The sequence below is a fragment of the Argentina anserina genome, chromosome 1 (assembly GCF_933775445.1).
Source record: "Argentina anserina chromosome 1, drPotAnse1.1, whole genome shotgun sequence".
Classification (NCBI taxonomy): domain Eukaryota; kingdom Viridiplantae; phylum Streptophyta; class Magnoliopsida; order Rosales; family Rosaceae; genus Argentina; species Argentina anserina.
Window position 1 is genome coordinate 10,676,268 of NC_065872.1, and position 27,866 is coordinate 10,704,133.

The following is a 27,866-nucleotide window of genomic DNA, read 5'->3' on the forward strand; positions in this document are numbered from 1 at the left end:
GAGCTTGCTTTTCCGGCGGAGCTGTAGCTTCCTCATCAGGATGGGCTTCTTGCGATAAGCCCGCAGAAGAAGAAGCGTTTAGGCCGTCCTCCGAGAGGGAAGAATAAGCCCAAGTCGCTAGTTGGAGAGGAGATAGGAATGCTGGGCCGCAATGGGCCAAGAAAAGGTAGTTTGGGCAACGCAAGGGCCAGGCTGCAGTTACAAAGAGGAAGGTTAGGTCGGAGGTTGAGGCTCAGCCCATTGAGGAACCAGTGAGTTTTGTGAATACCTCTTCGGAGGTTGCTGCGCCATTCTAGGGTTGTTGTGGCTTGGTTCCATGAATAAGTCAGTGGATGTTGACATTGGCATTTTTTTTTTCTCTTTTCTGGTTACTCTTTGAGCGGATTTCATCATAGAGCTGGTTGAGTAGTTGGTGATCTCTAGTCTTGCTAGGTTTTTCTGATTGCTTAGCTAGTTCGTGCGCTCTCATTGTCGTTGCCCAATAAAACAGGCTCATGGTGTACCATACTTTATTCTTCTATCTATTTTGGACTATGCGTCGTTGTTTCAGAAAAAAAAAAACCACTAGTTTTTTTTTTGCAACGGAACAAACACTTTATTAACCAAACATAGTACAACATGGAGGGCCGGAAGACCTTCCAAACACAAGCAAAAGCCTAAAGTACAAACCAGGCAGAAAACCAAAGTATGACTCGCAGGTCCAAAACCAGAAGCAGCCAATCCCAATTGATCCCAATTGATACCAGAACGAAAGAGAGGAACCATCGTTTGCACCGCCGCAGAAGGAGTAGCCACGAGCTTGATAAACCAACCAGCTGAAAAGAATTGGGGAGGCACCAACAACAAATTTAATCAAAGAAAACCCAACCAACTTGAGTCCAGAAGCACAAAGAGAAGCCACCACTCTCAACACATATCCACAACCGAGATCATCTATCTTCTGCCATGAGAAGAGCCAAACACGGCCGAAACGAAAAGAAAAAAGAAAGATCCACAAAGAGATAAAAGGGACAGCTATCGAAACGATAATCAAACCCCAGATGTACTACCGTATTCAACGGATTTACGCACAATAACGGGACAACCCCGTTTAACTTGGTAGAAGGGAAAGCCAATAAGTTGCCAAAGAGAGCAACTAACAACGTGAGCAAGGGGGTTGAGAGGGAAAAGGGGTTATCTGGACAAGAAGAAGAAGAGCGGTATCTCCGATAAGATTAGTCAACCAACCAAACGGAAAAACAAGAAACAAAAGCACCGAAAGAAAAAAATAACATAAAGGAAGACAAAGAAAGAAAAAGACAGAGGCACCCGGCCCCAGATCAGAGACTAGCTTCGGGGAAAAGCGCCCACAAAGGGCGAGGATGACCGCCACCAACTCTCAATGTGAAAGAGAGAAAACCTTGGGCGGAGGGTAACCAACCTTTTCGTGAAAAAAAAAAACGTGAATCCTCAAAGTACAAGAACCACTAGAGTCTGGAGAAGTTGTTTTCAATCAAAAAAAAAAAAAAAAAACAAAACAAAGAACCACTAGAAAAGTTAGGAAAAACGACATATCGTCGTAGAGAGAAGAAGGATCGCAGCTAGATGATTATCCACTTTTTATGCCTCTCGTTGTCAATATGCTTACCAAATCTGAATAGTTCCAAAGAAAGCAATCAAAGACTGGCACCCTATAACACAAATCGACAGAACTACCAAAATATAAGCATCCATCGTGATCATGAAAATCCTGAGGCCAAAAAGTGAAACTGTGAGCGAGTTAGCTACAAATGCGAGCCATCTCTCTCTCTCTCGTTTTTCTTTCTTTACAATTCATTTTGCCATTGTAATTTCATAAATTTCGAACATCCTCAGTTCATGTTGTCACCAATATTGAAGTAAGTAGTAACCATCCATGGATAAGTATGAGAGAACAGTATATTAAACATGCAAAGCAAGTTCATCTATTATTGTAAGTTTGTAATCCTTATTCGTAATCTTTCATTGTTTCATAGTCGAACTGTATGCTGTGATACAGGTCACAACGCGTCCATTTATAAGAAGTATCGACTATCGAGTGAATAGTATAGATAGATTTACTATTGCCTATCCCCAGTACTTGTTCTTCCTATATATATAGTATTGACTGGCCGAGCCGCTGAGAAATAATTTTTTATTCATTTTAAGTGGGTCTAAACTAAATAGTTTTAGGAGGAACATTATACAAACAAGGGGCCAGTGAAAAAGAGACAAATACCATACTTCTTAGTATCTGCTTCTTGTTGATGCTCTTTTATTTTTATAAACACCGGCTTGCTGATCGATGCTCTTATTATCAAGACAAATTAAACAAATTATTAACTGCAAGTTTATACTTTAAGTAGGCTTATATATACATATATATTGTCAAAATTCTTGTATATCACAATAACAGTGAGTGAGATTACTCAGTATTGTTGCTCATCAATTTCACAGCTATCAGTTTACAGTAAAACGAGCTACTCATCAACTAACACCCGGGACCAAGTTAGAACTCCATACTTTTATCATTACCATCAATAAATCTTAAACCAGAGGTAATTAACGCTGTAGCATCTAATATTCCTATAAAAGCAAAGAGAGTGAGTAGGCATTGTTCTCAAATCAAAGGAAGACTGCTGTCTTGTATATATTTTTGAGAAACTATTCAACATCTTATTTCAAGTTTGTTTAAGGAAATATTAGTAAAGAAAGTAACATGTTAAGCCACCTAAGTGTTTGGGTTGGCAAACGTGATCCCCCGCAACCGAGAGATTTCGATTTCAATAGATCTTTCAATAAAAAAAAGACTCAAAACAAAATAAGACAATATTTGGTATAGCATATATAGGCATTAGATTTCGGGAGAGTAAGCTAATTAGAACTTTTTTTTTTATCAAAGGAAATTTCATTCAATAAACTGCAATTACAAAGCCATTACAACACCCAATAAGGGATTATCCAACAAAGGATTACAACTACAAGCCAACAACTCTAACATCAAACTACTAATCCTCACTCTGAAGAGGAGAGACTGACATGTCAATGGATCTAATGGAAGCCGAGTTAGGTAGCCGATCGGGTAAACTTGACCAAAATTTGTAGCAATTACTGGGACAAGATCTGACAACAATGAAATCATTGGGCGGGCCATCTCAGGATCTCCCTGAATGCTCAATACAGGCTGATAATAAACCGCACGGCCAAACGCCAGCAGAAGACTGGGTCCTTGTGCCAACGAACCAACTACCTAAACCCAACCACCCATCCGAATCCACAACAACAACCCTGACTCTAGAGAGCAAGGATTATTTGAGACCTGAGAAGCAGATCCAAGGACTAACCAAAAACTAAAACAAACAACAAAAAACTGAGCAACTATCATACTGGGCTCAAAAGCTCAATCTGGGACCAATCTGACTACCATTTAACTCCTGCGGTCCGCCACCGGTAATAACCTGGATCCAGGGCCCCTAATCTAATTTGCTAGTTGCCTTAAGCCTTTGACGTCGTCTCCCAACGCCGCACCACCCTGCCATGCAACCACGTCGACTGCACAACCATCGGCCAAGCAAATCGTGATTGCTTTGCCAAAAACCCGAGCCACCTCCCTTCACCAAGTCGAGAGAAGACATATGAGTAAGGGGTGCGATGAAGGGGTGCTCGAGGCTGGAAGACTCGTTGGGTGGAGGCTATGTGTACCGGCCCCAAAATTTCGAGAATAAAAAATTAAATTTCGAAGTCGTGAAACACCAAAACAATCTCAATAAATCCAAATAATTTTAAATGCTACAGCGGATCATTACTGAGTTCACAATCACAACTCAAACAAACCAATTATTACAAACCAAATTTATAATTCAACATTACATAAAATGGAAATGTAATAATCCTCACAATCTCTCACAAAAACCCACAAATAAATCCTCACAAGTTCTCACACAAATCCACAATGAAAACCTCACCACAAGCTGGAAAATGAACGATTTCGAGTCTTCAGAGTTGTCTCTCGATTTCTACAAATTAACTCGACATGCTCCATATATAATTCTCGTCATTCAAAATGACATATTCACAATGAAATCATAACAGTATATAATATAGCAAACTATATATATATGTACCTATTTACCATTTATACAAATATATATATATATATATATATATATATTCCACTATATTATATACGTGTCGTATTTCAATCTTTAAAACTCTGCAAAATCTTGAATCTCCACAAAGGGTAGATTCGTAAATATGTGAGATTTTACTCACCTTATCAACTCGAGCGTAATTCCACAATTTCCGAAGGTAATTTTTTTCCTTCATTTATCGATCACCTTGAAATGATAAGAAAGAATTTAGAATCGTTTCGTAAACCTTAAATGCCTAAACAGTAATAATAAGTTACTGTTCAGCAATTTCTGGTTTTACGAAATTACTGTTCTCGGGGTTACTATTCACGTATTTACTATTCACGTATTTATATACAAATACACATCAATTACGTATCTTTGTACGTATACATACTATTTACGGATTTCTGTACGTATGAATACTATTCAAATGTAAATACTATCTTAGTAAATAATAATTACTGATTTACCCTTCCAAAATTACTTTTTACATTTACTGAAAGTAATTTACATTTACATTTACTGTACGTAAAATAAATTTACATCTACCGTACGTAAATCACTTTTTTACATTTACCGCATGTAAAAATAAATTACAAATATACCCTTCGGAAACACTGTTCACGCGCCGCCGTACGTGGCGGCGCGTGGGATACACGCGCCACCTCCGGCAGGCCGCACGTGGCGCTCACGCGCTACTCACTGTGGCAGCGCGTGGGGCACACGCGCCGAGCCTAAGACCGGCGCGTAACACGCCAACGCCGCCCCATTTCTCCCCCTCTCCTTCTCCTCTACCCCTGCACGGCCCAAGGCACCTCTAGACCGCCTCACGCACTCACACGCGCCGCCTAAGGCGGCGGTGCTCAACTCTCCACCTACACCTCCAATCCTCCTCCAAAATCACTCAGTTTCAAACCCAAAATCATCAACAACAATCACACAGCCAATTTAAATCAAATTTTTACCTAATCAAAGTCTTGGAAACGCAGGCGCTCGCCGGACCGTCAGTGCTCAATTTTTGGTAAGGAGCGGCACGGCGTTGAGTTTCCCCTCCAATCGTAGGTGGTACTGAGGTTGAAGAGCGGCGGAGATACACTTTCCTTGAACCCTAGCTCGATCGGAGGAAGCTTAGGCGGCGGTAGTTCGTTGCAGGAGAAGCAGGAGCTCGGCGTAGCTTCCCGGCGACGAAGGAGCTCGCGTCTTGCCTAGGAGGGGGAGGGGTCGTGCTTGCGTTGACTTTGAGAGTGGCGGTGTGAGCCACGGAGGCCGGAGCTGCCAGATCGCAGCGGAGATTTTTGAGAGAGAGAGAGAGAGAGAGAAAGATCGGGGAGGGTGAGAGAGAAGGAGAGAGGCGCGGGGGTGAGTGAAGAAGTGGGTTTCCGAAAATGGAAACTCTACTTCACAAAGTTTCCTTTTATACCCCCTCTAAAATCGGAAACTAACTTTCGTCGTTAATAACATTCACGTCAGACGTCCGATTCGAACACATGGCATGTCCATGAACTCGTATCGACGAGTTCTACAACTTTCGTGAAGGAAGTTTTCACAACCGAGCGACGGAATAAAAATTTGATTCTCACGTCGCGGAAACGTAACGTTTTTCTAAATAAACGTTCCGAGAATGTTTCCGTTCTTGTTTCAAAATGTTGCAAACAACTAAATTCCATTTTAAATGAATTTCACAATTTTATAGAAATTAAATCATACAAACATCGTCCTGAAAAAGTCGGGTTATTACAATCTACCCCCCTTAAAGGAATTTCGTCCCGAAATTCAAGTTTACTCAACAAACAACTGCGGATATCTTGTCTTCATGTCCAACTCTAGCTCTCAAGATGCATCACCCTCATCATGGTGACTCCACAACACCTTGACTAGCTCTACTTCTTTCCTCCGAAGCTTCTTTGTGGATCTATCCAGAACACGAAATGGCTCGACAACAAATGTGGCATTTTCCTTCACCTCAATGGTGCTATGATCGATCACATGTGACTCATCTGGTACATACTTCCTCAACATGGAAATATGGAAGACGTTGTGAATGCCTGACATGCTAGTAGGCAAGGCTAGTCGATATGCTAGTTCTCCCACCTTCTCAAGGATCTCAAAGGGCCCAACTTACCTCGGAGCCAACTTTCCTTTCTTGCCAAATCTCACTACACCCCTCATAGGTGAAACTCTTAAGAACACATGATCGTCGATCTCAAATTCCACATGTCTCCTCTTTAAGTCCGCATAGCTCTTCTGTCTACTCTGAGCGATCCGGATTCTATCTCGAATGATCGAGATATTCTCTGTGGTTTCCTGAACCACCTCTGGACCCATCAGTGCCTCATCACCAACTTCGGCCCAACAGATCGGTGATCGACATGGTCTACCATAAAGAGCCTCATAAGGTGCCATGCCAATGTTGGAATGGTAACTGTTGTTGTAGGCAAACTCAATCAATCTCAAATGATCCTCCCAGCTACCTTTAAAATCTAGCACACAAGCTCTCAACATATCTTCCATCACTTGATTCACCATTTCCGTCTGTCCATCAGTCTGAGGATGAAAAGCAGTACTCATATCCAAGGTGGTATCCATCGCCTTTTGTAAACCACCCCAGAACTTCAAAGTGAAACGTGCATCTCGATCAGAAACAATAGTCACAAAATCCATAGATATCTGCTCCCACTTCCAAAGAGGAATAGTCAATGGTTTCAACATGCTAGCTGGTCATTGATGTTCTGCTTTTACTTGCTGACACGTAAGACACTTCGATACAAACTCTGCTACATCTTTCATCATACCGTTCCACCAGAATTGTCTACATAGGTCCTTGTACATCTTGGTGTTCCCTGGATGAACGGTATAACGTGATTGATGTGCCGTATGAAGGACCTCCTCCTTGAGATCATCACAATCCGAGACACACAATCTTGCCCTAAACCTCAACCCTCCATCGGGTCCAACTTTCCACTCGGAAGGACACTCATCAAGCGTATCCACTACAAGATCTGCCAACTTAGCTTGTGAGAATTTATCTTGCGCCTGACCCTGTATGATCCTCGTGATCAATGTGGGTTGCACCGTGACGCTACCAAGAAAGACCCTTGGTTCTCCTCCCGATGGTACCAAATCAAACTCTGATGCAGTTTCGAGCATGAACCATTCTTGAACCATAAGTGAGGCCACCACACCTCTCGGTTTCCTGCTCAAAGCATCGGCCACCACATTTGCCTTTCCCGGGTGATATTCCAATGTGAAGTCATAATCCTTGAGGAGTTTCATCCATCTCCTCTGCCTCATATTCAGCTCCTTCTGTGAGAATAAGTACTTCAAATTCTTATGATATGAAAAAAGTTGAAACTTCTCACCATACAAGTAATGTCTCCAAATCTTCAAGGCAAACACAACTGCCGCAAGCTCTAGGTCGTGAGTGGGGTAGTTCTTCTCATGAATTTTCAACTGTCTAGAGCCATATGCAACAACTCCTCCATGCTGCATCAACACACAACCCAAACCTTGGAGCGAAGCATCACTGTAAATGACATAACCACCCTCACTTGAAGGAATCGTCAACACTGGAGCTGTGGTCAAACTAGTCTTTAGTTTGTTGAATGCTTCCTCACATGCTTCTGTCCACACAAACGGAGCATCTTTCTTGGTCAACTTGGTCAATGAAGATGCAATACTAGAAAACCCGTCGAGAAATCTCCTGTAATAACCTGCCAAACCGAGGAAACTACGAATCTCTGTAGGGTTCTTTGGACGACTCCAGTTCTTTACTGCCTCTACCTTTGATGGGTCCACTAGTACTCCATCTTTTGAGACAACATGACCTAGGAACTTGACCTCTTCTTTCCAGAACTCACACTTCTCTAGTTTGGCATACAATCTCGCCTCCTTCAAGGTCTGTAACACCGTTCTCAGATGCACCACGTGTTCTTCTTGTGTCTTGGAGTATATCAGAATGTCATCCACAAATACTACTACAAACTCATCCCAAGTACGGGCTAAATACTTGGTTCATCAAACTCATAAAGACAGCTGGTGCATTTGTTAGACCAAATGACATGACAACAAACTCATAATGTCCATACCGGGTCCTGAAGGCTGTCTTCGATATATCTTCTTCCTTCACCTTGAGCTGATGATAACCGGATCTCAAATCAATCTTAGAGAACACCGTAGTGCCTTTAAGCTGATCGAACAAGTCATCAATCCTAGGTAAGGGATACCGATTCTTGATGGTCACCTTGTTCAGTTCCCTGTAGTCCACACATAACCGCAGAGAACCATCTTTCTTTTTCACGAACAAAACCGGTGCTCCCCAAGGTGAAACACTAGGTCTAATGAACCCTTGATCCAATAGCTCATCGATCTGCACCTTCAACTCCTTGAGTTCATTTTGCCCCATTCTATAGGGCGCCTTTGACACAGGTGACGTACCAGGTACTACATCAAAGCAGAAATCTACTACTCTTCGAGGAGGTAGCCCTGATATCTCTTGGAGCACCTCACTAAACTCAGATACTACCACAATGTCTGCAATAGTTGAGGCAATTCCACATGTGCCAAAACTCCTGATCTCATGGCATTATCTAACTTGAGGCAACGATAACGAAACGCTGGCTCCCCGGGTCTATGAAAGGACACCACCATGTCAAAACAATCAATCACCGCATGTTGCGGTCTCAACCAATCAATTTCCAAGATCACATCATAGGTGTGGTCCGGAATCACAATCAACGAAGCAGAGAACTCTCTACTTCCAATCACAATCGGACAAGCAGATTGTCTCTAACTCAAGGGACACTCCAAGGGGTGAAGTGACACATAAAGCGTTCCCAAGAGGTGTAGGAATCAATCCTAGAATCTCTACTACCGAACTAGCAATAAATGAATGTGATGCTCCCGTATCAAACAGTACTCTAGTAAGGTAGTCAAAAAGTGATAATGTACCTTCCACTCCTGTGTCTCGCTGACCCACTGCAAACACTTTAGCTTGATCCGCTGGTAGCTGTCTCTGCGGCCGTTCCTGTCTACCCTAAAGGGGTTGGGTACAATCTCTTGCTATGTGTCCCACTTGCTCGCACCGGTAGCAGTCTGCTCTCTTCGGTTTCGGACATGCTGTGGCGTAATGCCCCATTTCGTTGCAGCCAAAACACCTCACCGATGCCAATGGTCTAACTGGTGCAGTCCTGATAGATGGAGTTGCTGCCTTTGTTGGAATCTGGTAGTATGGTCTTGGCCTCTTCCATGACCTCCCCGTCGGCCCTGTGTGCCTGAACAGATTGCCTTGCCTTTTCCCTTTGCATCTCTAGCTCCCACATATCCTGCTCGAGTCTTATCAGTCGGTTCCAAGCTCATGGCACTCTCAAACATCAACTCCTTAGTAGATAGACAAAGAGCTGATATGATGGTCTTGTATTCCAGTTTCAGCCCTCGTAGATACTTCTGAGCTAAGGAGGTCGTACCCATAGGCCTGACATACCGGTACAGCTGCGAAAAACGAGCATCATACTCTCTAACGGTCATATCCCCCTGTACCAGCGCAAGAAACTCAAGCTCCAAGTTCTCCTGTACTGAGGCTGGAAAGTACTTTTCTCGGAAAAGGGCTGTGAAACCCTCCCATGTGAATATAGATACATCCACTGTCTGTCTCATGCTCTTCCACCAGTCTAGAGCCTCATCCTTTAGAAAGAATGTAGCTATCGTTCTCTTCTCTATCTCTGTGCACTCTATCATCTCGAAATAAGTCTCCATACCCTCGATCCAATGGTTAGCTACCATATGATCTAGTCCTCCATGAAAGGACAACGATGACAGTCCACTGATAGCCTTGATGAGCTTTAACATTCGACCATCATCTCTAACAGTGTAGCATGCTCAGCCTGTTCTTCCTGTGGAGCAGCCTCCTAGTAAAGGTTCTCCACGTTGCGGACTCGGCCTGCGGCCCTACCTCGAACTTGGCCTCTCGCCCGTCCTCGGCCCTTATCCGAATTCATCACCTTCAAACAATGAAACACTTAGTCAATATATGTGAAGTCTCGAATTCAACAAATAGGTCCAATAGATATCAACTCGACATTTCAGAATAAGGTAAATCATCGAAATATCATCACGATACTCCTAGAGGACCAAACCATAAGGTATGGCTCCTAACACTCTCGTGTACCCGATGACATATCAATACCGAGGAGTATGTGATGGGTGCTCGCTGCAGTCGGATCATCGCTCCCGGATGATATTGATAATCGCCAAATACGCACTTAGGCTCTGATACCAACTGTAACGGCCCCAAAATTTCGAGCATAAAAACTCAAATTTCGAAGTCGTGAAACACCAAAACAATCTCAATGAATCGAAATCATTTTAAATTCCATAGCGGATCATTACTGAGTTCACAATACAACTCAGACAAACCAATTATTACAAACCAAATTTATAATTCAACATTACATAAAATCGAAATGTAATAATCCTCACAATCTCTCACAAAAACCCACAAATAAATCCTCACAAATCCACCATGAAAACCTCACCACAAGCTGGAAAATGAACGACTTCGAGTCTTCAGAGTTGTCCTTCGATTTCTACTAATCGACACCTGCGGAATTATCCCCTACACCATCGAATTAGTGCACCGGGATTGTAAACATAAACCTGGTAAGCTTTACAGCTCGTATGAGTAAAATAAAAATATAACTCGCATATCAATATATACGAAAATCCACAAATCAACAAATATAAATGCACTCATGAGTCAATGGATGGCCCATCTGGTTGTCCCAAAAATATGAAAATGAAAGTACTCATGAGAAATTGGGCAACCCATCTATTTACCCAAATACATTTATAATACGGGTACTAATGAACGTTGGTACACATCTGTTACCCCTCACGTAGTACACTGCCGATATTGGGCAACCTCCTGCTACCCAACATCCAAAAATATGAGTACTCATGAGCCGATAACCCATTTGTTACCTCACATGCAGTACTCCGGCAGACAGACTAGAGCTCTAACTGTATCGTAACTTTCGCCCGGCCAAAGGCTAGGTTCTGACATGTCAAACACGTCCGAAGACTGGTCCGAAGACATAAACACGTCCGAAGAAAAAACACGTCCGAAGACAAAACGTTTTAAAAAACTCCATGTTAAAACCACATACAATAATCATCACCTCATATTGTACAAATTAATTCGACATGCTCCATATATAATTCTCGTCATTCAAAATGACATGTTCACAATGAAATCATAACAGTATATAATATAGCAAACTATATATATATGTACCTATTTACCATTTATACAAATATATATATATCTATATATATTCCACTATATTATATACGTGTCGTATTTCAATCTTTAAAACTCTGCAAAATCTTGAATCTCCGCAAAGGGTAGATTCGTAAATATGTGAGATTTTACTCACCTTATCAACTCGAGAGTAATTCCACAATTTCCGAAAGTAATTCATTTCCTTGATTTATCGATCACCTTGAAAGGATAAGAAAAGAATTTAGAATCGTTTCGTAAACCTTAAATGCCGAAATAGTAATAATAAGTTACTGTTCAGCAATTTTTGGTTTTCCGAAATTACTGTTCCCATGGTTACTATTCATGTATTTCTGTACAAATACACATCAATTACGTATCTATGTACGTATACATACTATTTACGTATTTCTGTACGTATGAATACTATTTAAATGTAAATACTGTCTCAGTAAATAATAATTACTGATTTACCCTTCCGAAATTATTTTTTACATTTACTGAAAGTAATTTACATTTACATTTATTGCACGTAAAATAAATTTACATTTACCGTACGTAAATCACCTTTTTACATTTACCATACGTAAAAATAAATTACAAATTTACCCTTCGGAAACACTGTTCACGCGCCGACGTGGCGGCGCGTGGGATACACGCGCCACTCACTGTGGCAGCGCGTGGGGCACACGCGCCGAGCCTAAGACCGGCGCGTAGCACGTCACCGCCGCCCCATTTCTCCCCCTCTCCTTCTCCTCTACCCCTGCACGGCCCAAGGCCACCTCTAGACCGCCTCACACACTCACACGCGCCGCCTAAGGAGGCGGTGCTCAACTCTCCACCTACACCTCCGATCCTCCTCCAAAATCACTCCGTTTAAAACCCAAAATCATCAACAACAATCACACAACCAATTTAAATCAAATTCTCACCTAATCAACGTCTTGGAAACGCCGGAGCTCGTCGGACCGTCAATGCTCGATTCGTGGTGAGGAGCTATGCGGCGTTGAGTTTCCCCTCCGATCGTAGGTGGTACTGAGGTTGAAGAGCGGCGGAGATGCATCTGCCTTGAACCCTAGCTCGATCGGAGGAAGCTTGGGCGGCGGCAGTTCGTTGCAGGAGACGCAGGAGCTCGGTGTAGCTTCCCGGCGACGAAGGAGGTCGCGTCTTGCCTAGGAGGGGGAGGGGTCGTGCTCGCGGTGACTTAGAGAGTGGCGGTGTGAGCCACGGAGGCCGGAGCTGCCAGATCGCAGCGAAGAATTTTGAGATAGAGAGAGAGAGAGAGCTCGGGGAGGGTGAGAGAGAAGGAGGGAGGCGCGGGGGTGAATGAAGAAGTGGGTTTCCGAAAATGGAAACCCTACTTCACAAAGTTTCCTTTTATACCCCACTATAAAATCGGAAACTAATTTCGTCGTTAATAACTTTCACGTCCGTCGTCCGATTCGAACACATGGCATGTCCAAAAACTCGTATCCTGGATTACAGAGTATCCATTGCTTCGAATTCAAATTTGATCTCTTTCCATACTTTACAAGCAGCAGCTAGTTCAGGACTCCATTTACAAGCCTCACGAATAATTTCATTACCCTCACGAGCGAGATCACGTCCCTCATTACGAGCTCTACAACTTTCGTGAAGTTACAACCTTCCAAATAGGAACTTGCTAATCCATGGGTATACCATGAAGTTACAAAGGTTGTACATGTGAACCAACCCCCTAAAGCAAAATAGGCACAAGGAAAGAGCAATAGGCCAGACCAACCTACAAAAACAATTTTAATTCAATTATAGAGAACTAACAGTAAGTAATTGCTAAGTAATGGCTGGATTACAAAGTATCCATTGCTTCGAATTCAAATTTGATCTCTTTCCATACTTCACAAGCAGCACGAGCTCTACAACTTTCGTGAAGAAAGTTTTCACAACCGAGCGACGGAATAAAAATTCGATTCTCACGTCGCGGAAACGTAACGTTTTTCTAAATAAACGTTCCGAGAACGTTTCCGTTCTTGTTTTGAAATGTTGCAAACAACTAAATTCCATTTTAAAATGAATTTCACAACTTTATAGAAATTAAATCAACCAAACATCATCCTGAAAAAGTCGGGTTATTACACTTTGGGCGGCGCCGACATGGTTTGCAAGAGGCGGATGATAAAACCCTAGAGTTAGCCGCCGCACATCATAGGGAGAGAAGGCTCTCATTAGTTATTGTGTTTGTCTAACTATAATACCCCGAAATTTAGTATTTATTACTTATTACTCTAAGGTTATATTAACTTAGAATTAATTCAATTTTTCTTCTAATATTTCTCTTTATAAACCAATGATGCTAATGTTCATATTTTCAAAGATAGACAATTTATTTTTTGTAAGTATTAGACTACGATTTGAGTATGTTAGCTCATATTTCTTGTGTATACTCTATACTTTGTAATCAAGTTTAAGACTAATACTAATAGTATTATCTTTTATGCATTATATTAATATTAGATAGTATAAATATATTGAAAACCTTATGAAAAGAATATACTAAATTCCTTTACTTTTTAGAATAACACATTAATGTGTTTGTTATATCTACATATACATATAATCCTTATGCCAATATATTTTGAACCTAGCTGATTTTTATGTTTTACCCCGCCACACTATTTGTTTTTCCTTTGTGAACAACCACCCTAACTAGCTAGGCTATCACTCAATGTTAATTCTTGGTCTCTTAAGTTAAGAAGGGTAGTTGAGAATTAAATTTTTTTGTTCCTTATTGGCCTATTTATATTTGTGAGCTGCCTCAAGCTTTCTTCACACTTCAAAATTAGAAATCATGCAAGTCTAGAGTTCCTTTAGTTGATAAGAAACTCAACCAGTCAATGTTCCACAAGCTAAAATTCTAGCCTTCACTCTTTCTCTCTTAAACAAGTTCCTTCTTTACTAAAGTAATCCAACTTTAGATCCATATCAAAACCCTCATATCACCCTGAAACATCAAGGTAAGTATATCTTACACCCTTATAATCTTTTGTCTTTTAAGATTTATCAAAGTGCATAACTAAGGATAAAATGGAAAAGACCATGTTTTGGTAAGAGCTATATTTTCGTATTTTATAACATCTGAGTTTGTCCAAGGTAACAATAACATTAAATTCCTCATGAACAATGCCTCAATTTAGGCTTTTAAATGACTCAAAAATATTTAGAAATAGAGAAGTTATGGCTAATTAAAGTTAGAGTTAATAAACTCACTGAAAATCTCTTGTAGCACTCAGGACTTTAAAAACTCATATCGCACTCATTTTCTAACCATTTTCCACAAATTTTATATCAAATTAAAGTTTAAAACATCTATTTTTAATCTGGATAGTTTCAGAAGAAATAATGAAATTTTTGTTACAAGTAGAATACGTAGACATCTAAGATGATAACTTGATGATCGGTTTCTGCACTGCTACTGTGTTTGAAAGTTTTAGACTCAATGACTTCGAATTGGACTGTATGACTTATTCTATTGGATTCCTTACGAAAAATCCTTAAACATAGACTCTTGACTTTCCTAATCTGGACATTTATTGATTGAGTTATCGTTACGGAAAGTTGACGGACTTTGACACTATTATTCGAAGGACAATTGCTACTTTGGACAAAGATTTTCCTTATTATTGGAGAAATGACTATTAATATTTTGACTACTAACTAATATTATCTAACTATTTTTAATTGAAAGTACATTTACTTCATTGCGCATTTACTTTCAAGTTTATTAACTGTTTATTTCATACATACATTGAGTTATTGATAAGTATTTATATCATGGTGTAAGGTTATATACTTTACTAGTATTTAAATATCGTCTTAATTACTAAAGTTTGTGATATTCTATTGACATTATTGAGTTGGAGGTGTGAAGTCGGGTAATTAGTATTACCCCGTGCTTAAGTGAATTACTGGTAAAATTGTTTTGTGCTTTGTGAGTTAGCCTTAGATCCTAGTCCCTACAGATAGTGTACTATTATACTCATAAGAAAATTGACCTTGAGTATACAAACCGCCTTAGTATGTTGAGACTTATCCGTGTTTTGGGTAAACGTGAACCCTAACATGTGACTTTGTGATTAATTACCAGTTTTCTTGAAAATTCACATACTTGATTAAATATATTGATGCTGATATGTTTATCTATATGCATAAGTAAGAATTTGTGTGACCAAATACACCTGGTTCTTAGTACATTTTACTTTATTGTTCATATTTGAATTTCTCATTAGCCAAATTATTATAAGAATGTACTATGTACTTACTGGGTCTGTGTTACTCATGATGCTACACAATCTTATTTTTAGGTAATGAGTAGATGTTTGGGGAATGAGATGAATCTACTAAATAAAAGGATGGTTTTTCTTCAATTACTATTTCAAGACAATAAATGCGAGACTCGTGTATCTTCGCTAAAATTCAGTATTTCTAAATCCGCTCTATTGTAAAATAACTCTGATTTTGTTTCCTAATAAAAGTATTATTTAGACATATATTTCTGTTAGTTTTATTGAGGAAATTTTATTGGTTTTAAGGTTATATCTCTAATTCGGGAACCATATTTCAATATAATAGTGGTCTCGGATTTGAGGGCGTGACATGTTGAGAACTAATTAGGATGAATTTTGTTGAAACTAACAATAAATAATTTACCTCATCAATAAAAAAAATTAATAGAATTTTGTTTTAGATTTCCTTCAATAGATTCTAACCTCGGCAGTGGTGGATCTAAGATTTGAACATAGGGTGGGCTTCAAGTTTGGTCGAAAGCCAAATTTGTTTTGTTAGTTGTAGTGTATAATCATGCAAACTATGACGTCGATAAGTCTTTAAAAATATATGTAAGCATCAATTAAAATAGAAGGATATTGTGAAAATCAAAGAAATTAGAATATCAAAAAAAGAATTGTTCAAATTGATTAGATTGAAACTCAATAACTCATTTTTGCAATCTTAGATTCAATATATATAGTGTGGAAGAAGATTAGAAGAATTATATATAGTGTGGAAGAAGATTAGAAGAATTATACTTGAGAGTTTTTAATGATTTAAAAAAGAAGATGGTTTTATAAGAGAAATTCATACTAAAAACTCAAATGATATATATATATTTTTCTGTTTTGGGTTAGCACTAATATAATTCAATTTTTAGGCTCAAAATAGGTGCATGGGCTGGATCCGCCACTGAACCTCGGTATGCAAAATTTCTGATGTGGCATTAATTTTCGTCTACCATTTTAAGTGGATGGATTTTACATATCTGATGTTTCTTTATCAGAAATATGTAATCTACACACTAATCTATTAAGAGGCTCATAAATTTGTAATATGAATATTTAGGAGAAAACTATTATAAATGCTTCCCGGGTGAGGTGCATTTAGCCGCAGTCAAGTGAAAACTAAATAATAAGGTAATTTCCCATAAATAAGGTGCATTTGGCCACGTTGGTTTTTCTCATTCTGTGCACTAGGCCAACTATATAAATTTGTTCCTTGTCCCTCTCTTTAGAATGCTCAACAGGTCACACCCTTCTTCCCTTCTCCTCTGTCTTTACCTAGATTCCATCAGCCATGGCGGTCTCTGGCACATTCATCAGACCAAATCAGTACTTCTCTTCATGTGTCAATACCCCAAGTCCAAGATTAAACCCCAGTTGTAGAAAACAGGTTTGAAAATACTTACATGTCACATGTCTTCCTTTCTGTTTTCTGTTCTTACCAAATGAGCTCCATGATCTCCATTTAGTTGTGACGTTTTGGAAACCAACGACGATGCTTCTCATTTTCCATGGCTTTTTTAATTAATTCTTGGGTTTCCTCTTCTGATGTGGCGTCTTGTTCAAGAACTGTGTTTGCTGATGTTTTTTATGACTGTTTTGATTCTCTGTGGCAGTTCTGTTTAAAGGCTTCAGCTGGGAACACAGACGGCGAGGAGCGCAAGTTGACTAGAAAGGAGGCAGATGGAGGGCGGAAGATCGAGTACACTGCAGAGAAACCAGCCACGCCATTGCTGGACACAATCAATTACCCAGCTCACATGAAGAATCTATCAACAAAGGTAAATACAGGAAACAAGTTTCGTGTCACTCCTTTGTTGTATGATTCCTCTTTGTTGTTACTGATAATTATCAAACCAATGTTCTTCAGGATCTCGAGCAATTAGCAGCAGAGATCAGAACGGATATTGTTCACAGTGTTTCAAAGACAGGCGGGCATCTGAGTTCTAGCTTGGGTGTCGTGGAGCTATCAGTGGCACTGCATCACGTGTTCAGCACCCCTGAGGATAAAATCATATGGGATGTTGGTCATCAGGTACAAAAAAACATCATTTTCTAATTTGATTGAGAAGAACTGGAAATGTTATTCCTTTCTTTGATATCAACTCAGTTAGGTTTTAATACTGTGTTTTCTGCATCAATTTCTTCTCAATCAGATTAATCGATCAGAATAATTCAAACTATTTATAATATATATCCAACACGTTCTGAAGAAAACAATACCTTGTGCAGGCTTACCCTCATAAAATTCTCACAGGAAGGAGATCCAAAATGCATACAATGAGGAAAACTTCAGGTCTTGCAGGATTTCCGAAAAGGGATGAGAGTGTTCATGATGCTTTTGGTGTTGGGCACAGTTCTACAAGCATATCTGCGGGTTTAGGTACCTTTCAAAAATTACATCAACCATCATCCTCAACCCCCAACCGGCGTTCATCTCAAAGTTGAACATAAATATATTTGGACAAAATACTGGTCACTCCTCACACTATCACAAACTCGACAATAACTCCTTCAAGTTTCAATTTCAACTGATCACTCCTTATATTTTTTCAAATTCAAACAATCTGGTCTTTCCGTCATCTCTCTATCCAATTTGAGTGTTAAGTTCCATTTAATTTATGTTTGTCAGCCAACAACTTAACACCCAAATTAGATGGACAGATGACGGAAAGACCAGATTGCTCGAATTTGGAAAATATAAAGAGTGATCAGTTGAAATTGAAACTTGAAAGAGTAAACTGTTGAATTGGTGATAGTGTGAGGAGTGACCAGTATTTTGTTCAATATATTTCTAGTATCAACATATGCGTACTTTTATGATGCCATCTAACTTGTCTTCAATATAATTGGCAGGCATGGCGGTTGCAAGAGACCTACTAGGGAAGGACAACAATATTATTTCAGTGATTGGAGATGGGGCCATGACAGCAGGACAAGCATATGAAGCCATGAACAACGCAGGATACCTCGACTCTAATCTGATTGTTATACTGAATGACAATAAGCAAGTGTCTTTACCCACCGCCACCCTTGATGGTCCTGCGACACCAGTTGGAGCCCTCAGCAGCGCTCTAACCAAACTCCAAGCAAGCACCAAGTTTCGAAAACTTCGAGAAGCTGCAAAAGTATGCCTCTTAACACACAGTAATTCCTTCTTTTTTTCTGCATATCTCAAATTACAATCTGACATTGAAAAAATTCTTCCACAGAGCATTACAAAGCAAATAGGAGGACAAACTCATGAAGTTGCAGCAAAAGTAGATGAGTACGCAAGAGGAATGATTAGTACTTCCGGTTCCACTCTCTTTGAGGAGCTTGGATTGTATTATATTGGTCCAGTAGATGGTCACAATGTTGCAGACTTGGTTAACATTTTCCAGAGAGTGAAAGCCATGCCCGCCCCTGGGCCAGTTTTGATCCACATCATGACAGAGAAAGGAAAGGGCTACCCCCCAGCCGAGGCAGCAGCTGATAGAATGCACGGTGAGGCTTGAAACTTATGATCCCACACTCATTTTACGAAATCTTATAATGTACCTTAACATTACTTAATACCTTATCCTTCAGGGGTTGTCAAGTTTGACCCACCAACTGGCCAGCAATTCAAGACCAAATCTCCTACACTTTCATACACTCAGTACTTTGCTGAATCTCTGATAAAGGAAGCTGAAACAGATGACAAGATAGTAGCGATCCATGCAGCAATGGGTGGCGGCACTGGTCTAAATTACTTCCAGAAGAGGTTTCCAGATCGTTGCTTTGATGTCGGGATTGCTGAGCAACATGCTGTCACATTTGCAGCAGGTTTAGCTGCAGAAGGTCTCAAGCCATTCTGTGCTATTTACTCAACATTCCTGCAACGAGGATATGATCAGGTAAGCTCATAAAAGTGAACACGCAGTTGGGGAATTGTGTGTGCCGCAAATCTAGCTTTTACGCCAAATTACTTGTTAATATGACACTAATGGCTTACAATACATATATAGGTGGTCCATGATGTAGATCTTCAGAAACTACCAGTACGCTTTGCCATGGATCGAGCTGGATTGGTTGGTGCAGATGGTCCCACTCACTGTGGAGCATTTGATATCACATACATGGCATGCTTGCCCAACATGGTGGTTATGGCTCCATCTGATGAAGCTGAACTGATGCACATGGTCGCCACTGCAGCAGTTATAGATGATAGACCAAGCTGCTTCAGGTTTCCAAGAGGCAATGGTATTGGAGCAGTTCTTCCTGCTTTTAATAAAGGAACTCCAATTGAGGTTAGTATAAACACAATTTAAAAGTAAGTGAAAGATATATAATAGATAGCATAATAATCTTTCTTCAATATTATGATTGAACAGATTGGCAAAGGACGAATACTGATGGAAGGCAGTAGAGTCGCGATTTTGGGATATGGTTCCATAATTCAGCAATGTGTGGGAGCAGCAAACATGCTGAAAACCAGGGATATATCTGTGACAGTCGCAGATGCAAGGTTTTGCAAACCTTTGGATACAAAGCTAATCAAGCAATTAGCCAAGGAGCATGAAATTCTTATTACAGTAGAAGAAGGTTCAATTGGAGGTTTTGGATCTCATGTATCACACTACCTAAGTTTGAGTGGCATTCTAGATGGACCACTCAAGGTAATCTCCATTGAACATTTAATACAACAGTTGACATTTCTTCTCTGTGTTTATCTCTGTTGTTGCCCTAAATAAAAATTCCTGTCTTTTCCTGCAGTTAAGAGCAATGGTACTTCCTGATAGATACATTGATCATGGAGCACCCCAGGATCAACTTGAAGAAGCAGGCCTCTCATCAAGGCAGATCTCAGCAACAGTATTATCTCTATTAGGGAGGCCAAAAGAAGCTCTTCAGTTGACATGAGTACAAGTGGACTCATTAGCGTTGCCAAGATAGCTGTATATATCAATTAAATCAGCTATCTGGATTACGGAGAAGATGTGAACCCCAACTGCAAAGAGGCCACTTGGGGTGCTCATCATTAGAGGCTATCTCGAGATCTCTACAACACAGGATCACTCATTTAGGAATCAGATAGGAACAATCAGTGTATACTTGGTGCTTAAGTTTATCACAAATATTACAATAAGGAAAATAGCAGGAAACTTGAAACAACCCAATCAAAATATTTCTTTGTCACTCTGTACTAGCTTATCAGTCAATTTCGTTAATTTCAAACTTCAAAATCTATAGTGGGTGCAGCACTTGAAGAATCAAAAGTCATCTACACAGAAGTTAATCAATCAGCAATCTACATTAAACAGATTTTAACATTGATTCTGACCTGTCAATATTGAAGCACATTCTCCCCAAGAAATTGGTATAGATCACGATGCAGCTGTAGGTTGTATGAAAACAAAAGAAACATCTAGCGAATTTGTAAAGAAAAGTATAACGCTGATAGGACTGAGAACAAGAAACACAAATATCTTCAATAATATCTGCAGAAACACATACAATCCTCCGTGAAGTATCTACCTGAAAGAAACTTTGCAGTTAACATTGATATAATTTCTATTTTTTTTTCCTTTAAACAATAGCAGTCAAGCTTGATAGTAGAGATTAAGTTAGCTATTTCAGCAACAACACACGAGGCAATATTTTTGGTTCATCAAGTACCTTATAGGGTCCCCTACCAAGATCCTTGCAAATCAATAATTTGGCAGCAGATCGCAACAGCAGCATACAATGTGTTTAATTACAGCCAATCAAAGAGTTGGTGACTCCATACATCAGACACGATAAATATCTGGAAGTCACCAATAGTCTCCACATGAACAACACCCATCCTTAAAATGATGAAATCTTTTGGCATCGCGAGCAATTATTTCTCTTCCAATAACTTTGGTGACAAATTTTATCCAGGAATGACAGTCCCCACAAACTTTAAGGTTCTTAAATATCCTGATAATGGTATTCTTCTTACTAATTAATATAGCGAAGGCAATGGCTAGCTTTTCGCTGTGATAGTACAACGACTTCTTCTTCTTCTCCTCATCTAAATCCTGTAACACAAATCTTGTATCAGGAACATAACCCAATATGTGCACCTCCTTAAGCAACTTCTCTAGGGTTAAAATTATCTCAGCAGATCTTGGATGGGACAAATCTCCAGCCATGAAAGTGTGAACCTCCCTGTCCACGTCAACCCAACTCATTGCTGGGCTCTTCGTGAATTTTATCTCTCTCATTGTACTTTTCATATCACTAACTTGACTCCAGTTTCAGTTGAAGCATAAATGTTCGTCAACAGGACATGAGATCCTCCATCTCCTGGAGCAAATTCAAGGACTTTATTTAGAGCTCTTTCTGCCAAGTAGACTCGTCCATGAAGTTTACAGGCACATAGCAGTGCCCTCCATAATACTAAATCTGGATTTTTGACTTCTTGTATCAACATTTTGGCTTCTTCAAGTCTTCCAACACGCCCCAGCAAATCAACCATACAAGCGTAGTGATCCCTATTCAACTCAATAGTGTTATTATTCCAAATGGTAGAAAAAATTTGGCAGCCTTGTTGCACCAATCCTAAGTTATTGCAGGCCAAGAGAACACTCAAAATTGTTACATCGTTTGGTTCAAGCCTCATGTCTTTCATCCCATTAAAAAGCTGAAGTGCTTCATGTCCAAATCCATTCTGCGCATAGCTATATCATGGAATTCATGGATACCAAATCAATTTCAATCAAGGCATCAAAAACTGACCTTGCCATCTCTGTATTCCCGCATTTCCCATATAAGTTAATGAGAGCAGCACCAGCATATATCTGTCTATCCAATCCATATTTTGTGACCATGGCATGAATTTTCTGTCCTTCATCCAGCATAGCGAGGCTTGAGCATGCCTGAAGAACACTAGATAAAGTGAAAGCATTTGGAACTACTGAATCACGAATCATCTTTCTAAACTTTGTCAAAGCCAATTCTTCTCTGCCATTTCAAACAAGAGCGACGATAAGAGACGTCCAAGTTACCAGGTTTGGATGCTGAAACCTTTTAAAGATCCTCAGAGAATCATTGATCAATCCGCACCTAGCATACATTGTCAGAAGCGAAGTCTGCGTCGCCACAGCAGCTTCACAACGACATTTGACAACAAGACCGTGGACCAACTTCCCATAAATTAAATCCTCCAAGTTACCACAACTGATCAAAACACTAGCAAAAGTATACTCATTAGCCTTAACTCCTTGGTTAATCATGTCCCCAAATACCTCAAGAGCCTCACCATCATCACCATGCTGAGAGTAACCAACAATCAACGCCGTAAACAATACAACATCTTTCTCTCCAACACGATTCGCCACCAACCTCGCATCCTGCATTCTACCAAACTTTGCATACATATCGACAATAGCACTACCAACAAACACATTGGCCACCTCCAGTCCCAAAACCACTGACAACCCATGAGCCCACCGCCCTTCATGAACCAAACCCAGACCCAAAAACGCCTTGAAAACACTCGAAATGTGAACTCATCCGGAAAAACCCCATCAAAAAACATCTTCTCATACAACCCAATAGCCTCCTTACTCTTCTTGCGGCCAATGCAGGCAGAAATCATCGCATTCCAGATGACTACATGTCTCGTGCGCAATTCATCAAACACCTTACGCGCACTGCTTAAGCTACCAAATTTCAGAAAACCATCAATGAGCTTGTTGGCTATGTTGTGTTGTATATAACCGGTTTTGATCATATGGGTGTGGACTACTAATCCTCTTAGGGACTTTGTATGCGTGCATTGTTGAATCAGAGAGGAGTAGAGTTGGTGTTATAGTTTCCAAGGTCGAGGGCAATTTGAGATGCTTGAAGTTGGCGAAACCAAATGTCATGTTGATACGGAGCAAACACTAGCACTCCATGTTAGTTACGTGTAACTGTTTATCAATGTACTAAGGTAACCAGGATGGGGGAATCAACTACATTAGAGTGCCTGAAGAACTTATGTCAACAGATAGAATGCATTTTTGGTCTAGAATACCTTCGCGCTCTAACAAAGGCTGGCCTCTGAAGGCTTCTAGCGAGGATTTCTAACGATGATAAGAAGTAACCAATGGTCTAAATAATGGTTATCGGCATCGTATCGGTTTTGTAAAATAAAGATATAACTGGGATATATCGAAATATATCAGATTATATCGGATTTATCGTTTTTACTAATTTTCAATTAAATTTAATATATTTATAAACATATACTTCAAAATATACTAAATAAATTTGAGAAATTAAAACTTATACTTCAAAATGTACTAAATAAACTTCATAAAAAAATTTGATTGTTTTGACAATTAATATACATAAATAGTATTAAATAATAAAAATAAAGGTGATCATTCATCATAAACTCTCTTGTCATCGAATGTTATTGACAAATCTTTCCTTTTCTTTAAATTATTTTTTTCAAAATGACATGTTTTTTTAAAAGCACCGATATATCGCTTTTTGACTTGATTTTTCGGGTTGACTGATATAATAGACCGATAAGCAACTTATCGTATCATTTTCTTAATATCGGAGATATATAGAGGATATATCGGGATATTTAGAACATTGGAAGCAAATGCATGCATTGGGAGTGGAATAATTGTTCAACCGGATGGAAATGGACTTACACCGGGAGGAAGGGACGTCCCATAATTATTCTTGAGGTAGTGGCCTCTTACAAAACGTGGGTATGACATGCTTTCTTTGGTGTTCCAAGAGCTCAAAATGATATTAACCTGCTCGATCAATCATCGTTTTTCGAAGGACTAATCGTTGGTAACACCCCAACTATGATGTTTCACGTCAATGGTATGAGATATAGCAATGCATATTATCTTGCGGACGAAATCTATCATAGGTACTCCACGTTTGTAAAATCTATTATGAACCCCCAATCACAAGTGCATAAACTATTTGCAAAGAAACAAGAAGCGTACCCCAAAAATGTGGAGATGTGTTTAGGCATCCAGCAATCTCATTGGGCAATCCTTCGTCATGGGACTCGGTTGCACATAAGGTCAATATTGAGAGGTATAATGGTAACACTACTACAATAACTCAACTACACAATAATGAATTACAGTTGTGTGAAGAAGGGCAAAACTGTTGTGTATGGCGGTGTTGTCTGATTGAAACCTTCATACAACAGGTTATATATAGTTGTGTGACTCTCAACATATTGCTCGGCAACTGCTCGGCATAATGCTCGGTAGCTACTCGGCAGGTATATATCTTTTCAGACAACAAATGCATAGTTGACCCTTATTAGTTGTCTGTACAAAAGTCATACAACAAATATTATTTCTTATTTCCTTGTGTGTTTTCCATTACAACAATTGTAGTTGAACGATTGAGATGTGAAAATGTAATCGAAAAGTTGTGAATGAGTTATCCCTTTAAAAAGACCCAAAAAATGATTCGCTTAGTGGAAATGATATATATATATATATATATATATATATATATATATATATATTCTCAGCTGTGGACGTCCGCACCGTCTGTACGGTGCAGATTCGGCGATTTCGGCCACCGGCGACGTGCAACGACGGCGCTGACCAGCACAGCCGCACTCCCTCCTCCCGGTGCTTTTGTCTGTGCCGGCCGGAGCTGCAGCGCCGGCCTACGGCGACTAGAATCTCGAAATCTCCGCACGGTGCCCAGAAACTTGAAATTTCGAGATTTCGGCCGCTCCACGCCGGCGTTGCAGCTCCGGCCGGCACAGATAGGAGCGCCGAGAGGAGGGGAGTGCAGCTGTGCTGGTCGGCATTGTGGTTGCGCGTTGCTGGTGGCCGGAATCATCGAATCTGCACCGTGCAATATTCTAGAAGATGACGGGCAAGGCCAACTACTAGTAGTTATATGCTTACCCATGAGCAAAGGAAAAACAGAAAGTTCAAGTGGCTTCTCTGGTGCACCAACAAACTTTCCATGAGATTTCAACAAAGCAATCAAAGGCTGAAGAGGATGTTGTGCAGAAATTGTGTCAATGATCCCATCCATGTTTCCAACGGCAGCCTATACAAACAAATCAATGAAACACATTAAGTAATTGTTCATTTTTTATGACACTTCAGTTAAGTCGTAAAAGGTTTAACTTGTTGGAATAATTACTTGCATTTGATTTTGGTCATGACCAATGTTTTAAAAAGCGAAAGCGTACCTCAACACGTTTTCTTGAGAGTCTTGAGCCTTAAAACTTGAGGCACTTAAGACTTGCGCCTAATGTTATAAAAAATTAGTAGTTAAATGTGTAAATATATAATTATATACATAAAAATATATATATATATATAAGAACTTACTAATTTATTACATTTAGATATAATGAAATTCATAATCCAAACGGTTTAGATAGTTTTCATCAAATTAAACACATTATATAAATAAATAAATATATAAAAAAATACATAAAGGGATTATTTTCTGGCGTAGTAAAATGTGTAAAAAACGTACGTTTTTTAAACCTCGATACGCAGACCGAAAAACGGATGCGTTATGTAAATAGTCTTAAGCATTTTAAGCATAGACGAGTCTTGACGCGAGTTTTTTAAAACATTGGTCACCATTGACTAAAAAGAGTCGGTCCTAAGTGTTTGATAGCTTCCTCCTCCTTCTGGGGGATGTATCAATTACTGTGACCTTCACCCCCAAAGCCTTGGCAAACTTCACCGCGACATGGCCTAAACTGCCAAGGCCAACCGGACCGACATGCATGCCGGGCTTGTCAAGTCCAAAATATCTCAGAGGGCTGTAGGTTGTAATTCCGGCACATAGGAGTGGAGCAGCACCATCAAGAGGTAGCTTTTCAGCTATATAGCATGGATACGGGAAAAACTGGGTATGTTTGTATCGTACCCGTGTCCGACACGGGTACGGTCCGGATATGTCATATACACGTATCCATGAATGAAAAAATGTATCATAACTATGTAGTGCAAAGTCAACCCAGCGCATACATCTTAAATGACTAAATGTATAAGCCGCAGATTCTCTTTCGTTGCTTCGAAGGAGACTGAGGGAGGTGAACCCAGACGAAATCATCTGCAATCATCTATACCTTCCCTCGCTGATCTTGGATTCCGAGAAACACCCCATATTTCTCTCTCTCTCTCTCTCTCTCTCTCTCTCTCTCTCTCTCCCATCACCGGAAAAAGGTATGACTCATATCTTCTGTAGTTTGATTGAGTTTCCTTTGATTAGTGTGCTCTGTTTTGCTTTGTATTCAATCTCTCACTTATTTCTGCGTTTTTTTGTATTTAGTTTGACATTGATGAATTGATTAAGAACTAACACGAATCACCCAATTAGGGACCTACTGATCGTATTGGGTTGTCTCCCATTTCATTGTTTTGGACTGTTGATCTGAATTTAGTTATGTGGATTTGTTTTTGGTGATATTTTTGATCCAGTAATGACTGTTGTCATTACTTGAACTTGAACTCAAGCTAAGCCAGGTTTGGTCTTTTTCGATTTTTTCTGTTCCAAGTTTTGGTGATTCTCATTGTTTTTCGATTGCTCGTACAAAACTGTAGCAATAATTCTCTACATGATATCAGAAGAGTTTGGCTATATGTTTTTCTGATATACTTCTGTTTTCTCCTTCTATGGTTTTCTTGCCTAGTAGGTTGTTGTACTGCTTGGTTTTAGATTGGGTTATCGAGATTGAGTTGTATGATCCCCATTTTACCAATTACAGCAGGGAAAGTAAAAATTGGTCAATAAGAGGCAAATTTTTTTCAGCTTGGATGTTTGAATGTTATGTGATATTGGTCCTCTTATCTTCATGCGGTGTTTGAAAACCAGTTGATGGTTGTGTATAAACTATCTTCCATCTTATTCTTTTTTTTGCAGAAAAAGAAATAAAATCTTATTAATTGAAGAATGAATTTTGAATTTTAGTCAGAGCAAACCTACTCTTTGATATGCTTCCCAATTAAAAGTATGGGAGTAACATTTCTCCAGAAACTTGCTGATGTTTTGTCTCACACGCGCACGCACACAACTTGATTAATGGGATATAGGTCTCTAAAACTGAAAATCTCAGAGAATCAAAACCCAGAAACAAAAAAAAATGATTAATGGGATATTTTATGGGATTTAGGTGCTCTAAATTTCTAATTGCATGTTTTTGATCAATAT

At 39.6% G+C, this 27,866-nt stretch overlaps 2 protein-coding genes across 2 annotated transcripts; one reads left to right on the forward strand and one right to left on the reverse strand.

Moving 5' to 3' along the window:
- Positions 1-16,945: 16,945 nt before the first annotated feature.
- Positions 16,946-20,917, forward strand: LOC126789507 (probable 1-deoxy-D-xylulose-5-phosphate synthase 2, chloroplastic). Its single transcript, XM_050515675.1, has 10 exons — positions 16,946-17,103; positions 17,330-17,494; positions 17,584-17,748; positions 17,946-18,096; positions 18,570-18,841; positions 18,926-19,199; positions 19,284-19,591; positions 19,703-19,984; positions 20,069-20,353; positions 20,451-20,917. The coding sequence occupies exons 1-10, from the start codon at positions 17,008-17,010 to the stop codon at positions 20,595-20,597; spliced, it is 2,145 nt and encodes a 714-aa protein (XP_050371632.1). The 5' UTR covers positions 16,946-17,007; the 3' UTR covers positions 20,598-20,917.
- A 475-nt stretch (positions 20,918-21,392) lies between these two features.
- Positions 21,393-23,505, reverse strand: LOC126801663 (pentatricopeptide repeat-containing protein At5g65570; the record flags this gene model as incomplete). The annotated part of the gene is given in 4 exon segments (XM_050529087.1): positions 21,393-21,960; positions 21,963-22,387; positions 22,389-23,202; positions 23,205-23,505. Coding segments are annotated over 4 exon segments (2,010 nt in total), but the record flags the coding sequence as incomplete, so codon positions are not given.
- Positions 23,506-27,866: the final 4,361 nt, after the last annotated feature.